Here is a 5,691-nt window from a genome sequence, read left to right on the forward strand (position 1 = left end):
TAAGGAACCAGTCTTTTGGTATACCGAACCGGTTCCTGGTTTTTTATCCGGTTGAACCGGTTCCGGACCGGTCCGATCCGGTAAGAACCGGTTTAGTCGGTTTTTCAATTTTTTTTAAATTAAAGGTGGCTGTTTTATGACCGTTGGTCCCTTCTAGCCGTTGGGCTGGGGCTCAAAACGGTCAACTATCACCCCCACCCCTTTCTAACCCATTTACACTATAAATATACCTTTTTTTTCCATTTTAAATCACAAATTCACTACTTATACAATCTTATACAATCTCTCAAAGTCTCAATTTTAAATTATGTACTCTTATTCTCTTTCTAATATTTGTATTGTATAATTTATTTATTTGAATAAATATACGGCTATTCGCCTTGATTTTCTTTTATAATAGTCTCTTCTATTTAATTCATGTCATTTTATAAATTTAATTTTTAATTATTTTGATAAAGGTTTAAATTAAAACTTTAAATTCAACATAAACTTTAAAGTTTAAATTCAATTTCAAACTTTAAATTCAATATAAAGTTTTAAAAACTTTAAATTCAATTTCAAACTTAAGTTCAATATAAAACTTTAAATTCAATTTGAAACTTTAAATTCAATATAAACTTTAAAGTATAAATTCAATTTCAAACTTATATAAACTTTAAAGTTTTCAATTGAAGTTTTTAATATAAATATATAATATTATATAATAATAAAATAATTAAAATTGAAAAAAAAAAGGTACCGGATGAACCGGTAAGACCCGATTCCAGACCGGTTCCAAACCGGTTACTAACGGACGGGCGGAACAGGTTGGTTTTTCCGATAAATCCGGTTCGGTAAAATCCGATACAAATAAAAAAATTCGATAAAAATAATTCGATACCAATCCGATTTCCAGTAAAACCGATCCTGTTGACCCGATGCTGTCCGTTTGCCAGCCTTAGACTCCTCATAATAAACCTTCAGTATAATACAAATAAGTTAGTCCTCATAATAAACCTTCAATATAATACAAAAAATTTAATTATAAGAAAGAAAAAAAAGGAAAGCCGACCTGGGGCTGATTTGATGAAGTGAATGCGACCAAAAAAGCAGCTCTTTGGTCCCCTCTCCTTCTCTTCTCTTCCACATTCCTTGTGAAGAGTTGCGCCTACAAATATGGCAAACCTTCCTAAGATTTCTTCCACCTTCTTCTTCCTCTCATCTTCCTCTTCCTCTTCCTCTTCCACCTTCAAACTTGCTGACTTTTTAAACTTTATTCTTTGACATTTATAATACAGATCTCTATCTTCTTCATTCAATACATACACAATACAATACCAAATACAAGATTAATAATATTCTATCTGCCTAACCTTAAATCTTTGTTTATCAGGTAACTTTTTTATGGGGTTTCCAATTATAATTGATTTTTTCTTTTTATTTTCCTTCCTTTTTTTTTTTTGAATCTTTACAGCTCGTTAGCTTATTTAGAGGGAGACATTGTAGCTTTACGTGTGTATCACACTTTTCGTGGGCATATTTTTGATGTATTTATTGTATTTTTTTTGCTCAAGGCAGCATGATCTCTGTTTTTCTCTAGTTTATTTTGGTTTCTTAGTTATCCATTGGGATCTAAGAATCATATGCATTTCTGCTTCATCCCTAATTTGGTTACTCCATGATCTACTTCTGTTAGTAATTAGGTGAAATCATTTGATCTGTTTTTTTTATCACGGTGTTTCAGGGAATGCTTAATTTTTTCATGTGAATTTTTTAATCTGATTTGTGATTTTTCGTTGGTCAGGTTGAATCTTTTATACAAGGAATACTTAATTACATCTATGGTGAGTGCATTAGTCTTGATCTACACTTCAGTTTAAAGTATAAATATGGTTTATATTGTGATGATCTTTCCTGTGTTCAGGGAGAAGCACCAGCTTTCTTTGCTGATAGTCTCTTGGGAGATTTTCCAAATGGGGTCGATTTGAAATCTAAAGGCCACAAAACAGCTATTTCTATCGGCTCTAAAATTGTATGATGATTCAACATACTTATTTGATATTCTACTGTGATGTGCATTCTTTCCAATTTTATATACCCAAATGACTGTAATCAATGAATGAATGTTCTGCGTCCCTATTTTCACCAGTATGTGATTGGTGGGGCTGATCATGATTCGACAGCGGTCATTGGAGTTCAAATCTTTGAGAAATCTAGTGGGGAATGGTGAGTTTATGTATATCTAAAACTTTTGGATTCATTGTGGTTATTATGTAGCTTTTAGACAAGATGAACAAAAACTGAATTAAAATGCAGGATAAACCCCACTGTGCTGGGTACTAAACCCAAGGTCTCAAATGGCCACTCAGCTGTGCTTTTAAATGGTGATCGTATATTGGTTATTAAGGGCAATTCCAAGTCTGATGAATGCTTTTGGTTTCTTGAGGTTTGTTAATTTATGCCCTTTAGATAATTAAACGTTCTTATTATGTCTGTTAAACTTGGACGTCAGGATCTCATGCTGAATCTGTGTTGATTGCTCAGATAAGCATTCCTCCTAATGTTTAATTGGAGATGCCGGTGGGTGGATCACTGGAGTTCCCTGTTTGTACTTATCCATCCTAATTAGGAAAAAAGTAAAAAATGTGATTATCGAGAGACAATTAACAGTTTGAATATTATTCGGTACCCTTGAATGAGTTTAATTTGCTGGCACTCACTTTTTCCAAGTTATGCTAAAAATTGTTACATACTTTTTGTAGGTGGGCACCCCATTTATAAGAGAACAGGAAAAGACATATGGAAATGAGGTGGTTGCCTGGAGTAAGGGAGTTTTAGGTAATGTGGAGAAGCCTATTGTCATTAGTGGCCCTTCTGGAGTGGGGAAGGGTACCTTGATATCTGAACTAATGAAAGAGTTCCCATCTATGTTTGGATTTTCTGTGAGCCACACAACCCGGGCACCAAGAGAAAAAGAGCAGAATGGATTTCATTACCATTTCAGTGACAGCAGTGTAATGGAGAGAGAGATAAAGGATGGGAAATTCCTGGAGTTTGCTTCTGTTCATGGTAATCTTTATGGAACCAGTGTCGAAGCAGTTGAGGTGGTTGCTGATGCTGGCAAGGTATGGTCGCTTCATGCTTTCAATTCTTAATTCAAAACATTTTCTTTGATTCCAATATTTCAAAATATTATTTGGAAGCATACAAAAATGAGATTAAACTTCTCTTCATGTAGTTTCATCATATATCAGATTCACCACAAAAATAGAAGCGTAGACTGTTGTACTCTGAACCCAATCCTTTAGACTCGGTGGGAAAGGCATTTGAAAACATTTTTTTATCATAAAAGAGGAAAAAGAAATAGTTTTTCTCTTTGGTGGATGCCATGAGAATATATGCAAGTTTCAATTTCGTTACATTCTTTGGGAGAATGGCTCGCCATCTCTTTGTTATGTTCTGATGAAAAATAGTTTCTGTGACATTGTAAAAGAATGAACTTTGCACCTAAGTCGTCCCAAAACTAGTTCAATAAGTGAAAACTGAAAGACCATATAAAGAGACTACCTAAGTTGCTTGGACTCGGGTGCGGGTGTCTGATACCTGTGCAGGTCTAGAGGTCGAATCCTTCGTGATCTAAATTTAAGATTCAGGGATATGACTCCATGTATGGATACGTGTTCGGGGATTCACCTTAAAATATCTAAAAATAGAGTTATAAAACCTAAATTATGAGATATTATGTGGAGAACCTGAAGAGATACTTTTTACATAGACCACACCAGTCTGTCCTTTGCACTATGATTCTAGAACCCTCACTATAGATTCCCCATTACATGTTCAGGACAAGTTAAGTTCCTCAACCTTGAATAGAGGTAAGTCTATCTTTCTTGTCCAAGGTTTGAAACACTAGTGAGTTTTATTACTCTCTAAAATCTAGCTTCGCTCAACTCGATAAAGAAATTTGTTGCTGGTTTGGTAGAACCCGAAGTTTCTTTGTGTGTCTTCTACCCCCAGCCTGCCTTCTAAATTCCCCGCTTCTCACCCCAATCAAAAGATAAAATAAGTATAACTTGCAAAAAATGAAGATCTGGATGTAGTAGTAATAAGTGTGAACTGACTAGTGGGTCTTACATTGACTTGTTAATGGCATCACTCATGGGCCAAATTGTGCATTAGCATATTGATAGATCCTTCTATTACAAATTTGTCAAGCCTTCTATTTTTGTGTGATTGTGCAGCGATGCATCCTTGATATTGATGTTCAAGGTGCAAGGTCTGTGAGAGCTAGCTCTCTTGAAGCTATTTTCATTTTTATATCTCCACCATCATTTGAAGAACTTGAGAAACGCCTTCGTGCAAGGTAGGCTAATTGAGAATGTTAAGTATTTTCATATTGCCCAGTTCAATCGGTTATTAAATTGTTGTCAATCTGTTGAACAGAGCAACTGAGACTGAAGAGCAAATCCAAAAGCGTCTCCGAAATGCTAGGGCGGAACTCGAACAAGGAAAATCATCAGGTCTCTTTGATCATATTTTGGTGAACGATGACCTAGAAAGTTGTTATGAGAATCTTAAGGTGAGGTTTGCTCCTCTCATTGTGTAATATTTCTTACAGTTGTAAGGTTCTAGTTAACATATTTCTTGTTTATCTATATGTCCAATGATCAAGTAATGCATCTAGTTACGCTACTTCTTGTAACTTTCTATTTATGTAGAACATCTTGGGTCTCACTGAAGGTGTGAAGACTGCTCATAAAACATGTAAGCTATGACGGCATAGCTTGTCCCACAGTTCTTACCTTGATTCTTCTATCAGACAATTGTATGCTAGAAAGATTTGATGAACTTGTCCTAAATGCAGATCCAGAATTAGTCGACTTGCCTGTTGAACATTTAGTCTCGAAGATTGATCAGAAGATTTTAATTAACTGTGGTGCTGGAGAATATGAAAAGGCATCCGATAGCATGTATGTGATTTGCCTAATCCATTTCTTTTTGTGTATTAGAATTCTGGCAGCTGATATCAACCTTTGATGCAGGTATGTTCTGGACTTGTCTTTGGTTAAAGGAGGGGCCCCAGGACGGACACGAGGACTAAATCTATTTGTGACCAATCCTTCGACTGATAGAGTAAATGATGAAAATCAGCTGAGCTAACCTACCACCTCTGGTTTCAATAATTGTTTTTCACTTCTTACATCTCTATACTGGTAGAGAACCACAATTTGACTACGTCATATCTTACTTGGATAGTTTAGTCCCTGATGCAGCTATTAAACGAGAAATGATTTCTAATTGATTAAAAAATTGTAGGTTAGCAGCCTGAACTATTGAAAGCCTTAAGATATGTAACTCTTCTACTCAAGGATTGAGCATGTTGGATGTAATTTTTTCAGCTTTTTCTATAGCTTGTTTACTCATATCTTTTTTTTCCCTACACTGGTTGCTTCTCTTTATTTCATTGTTTCCCGTGGGGAGGTATTTTTGCTTGCTCGAAGTGAAACATTTAAAACGTGACATGTAAAAATGAATGAAGCAAGGAATATTATGATTGGTGTTATGGCTCACATGGTAATGATTCATGAACGTTGGGTATGGCGGGAAAAAAGTGAGTAAAGGAAGAATTGACAAGTAGAAGTTGTTTGACCACACCCTTGTATCCATTTGACAAGTTATATGATTGGGCACATGGTAATGGTCCACTTGAAG

At 35.2% G+C, this 5,691-nt stretch overlaps 1 protein-coding gene across 3 annotated transcripts; it reads left to right on the forward strand.

Annotated features, from left to right (window-relative positions):
* The first annotated feature begins 1,042 nt into the window (after positions 1-1,042).
* Positions 1,043-5,419, forward strand: LOC107015188 (guanylate kinase 2). 3 transcript variants are annotated; one of them, XM_015215381.2, is made up of 11 exons: positions 1,043-1,372; positions 1,784-1,823; positions 1,904-2,011; positions 2,129-2,205; positions 2,296-2,425; positions 2,742-3,104; positions 4,221-4,342; positions 4,423-4,558; positions 4,698-4,743; positions 4,844-4,949; positions 5,022-5,419. In XM_015215381.2, exons 2-11 carry the CDS (start codon positions 1,821-1,823, stop codon positions 5,137-5,139), a joined length of 1,209 nt encoding a protein of 402 aa, XP_015070867.1. In that variant the 5' UTR covers positions 1,043-1,372; positions 1,784-1,820; the 3' UTR covers positions 5,140-5,419. The 3 variants fall into 3 exon arrangements, 2 of the variants coding, with proteins under 2 accessions (XP_015070867.1, XP_027771559.1); XM_027915758.1 differs by lacking the exon at positions 1,043-1,372 and adding an exon at positions 1,501-1,682; XR_003577473.1 differs by lacking the exons at positions 1,043-1,372; positions 4,698-4,743 and adding an exon at positions 1,485-1,682.
* The last annotated feature ends 272 nt before the right edge of the window (positions 5,420-5,691 follow it).

Source organism: Solanum pennellii, chromosome 3, assembly GCF_001406875.1.
Source record: "Solanum pennellii chromosome 3, SPENNV200".
Lineage (NCBI taxonomy): Eukaryota > Viridiplantae > Streptophyta > Magnoliopsida > Solanales > Solanaceae > Solanum > Solanum pennellii.

What these genes read in the sequence shown, in the direction of transcription:
- LOC107015188 (XM_027915758.1), top strand. Translation starts at nt 1,525, where the DNA reads ATGTATTTATTGTATTTTTTTTGCTCAAGGCAGCATGATCTCTGTTTT. An exon ending in CTACTTCTGTTAGTAATTAG is followed by an intron (nt 1,683 to 1,783) that starts GTGAAATCATTT and finishes TTCGTTGGTCAG; the next exon opens with GTTGAATCTTTTATACAAGG. An exon ending in GAAAAGGCATCCGATAGCAT is followed by an intron (nt 4,950 to 5,021) that starts GTATGTGATTTG and finishes CCTTTGATGCAG; the next exon opens with GTATGTTCTGGACTTGTCTT.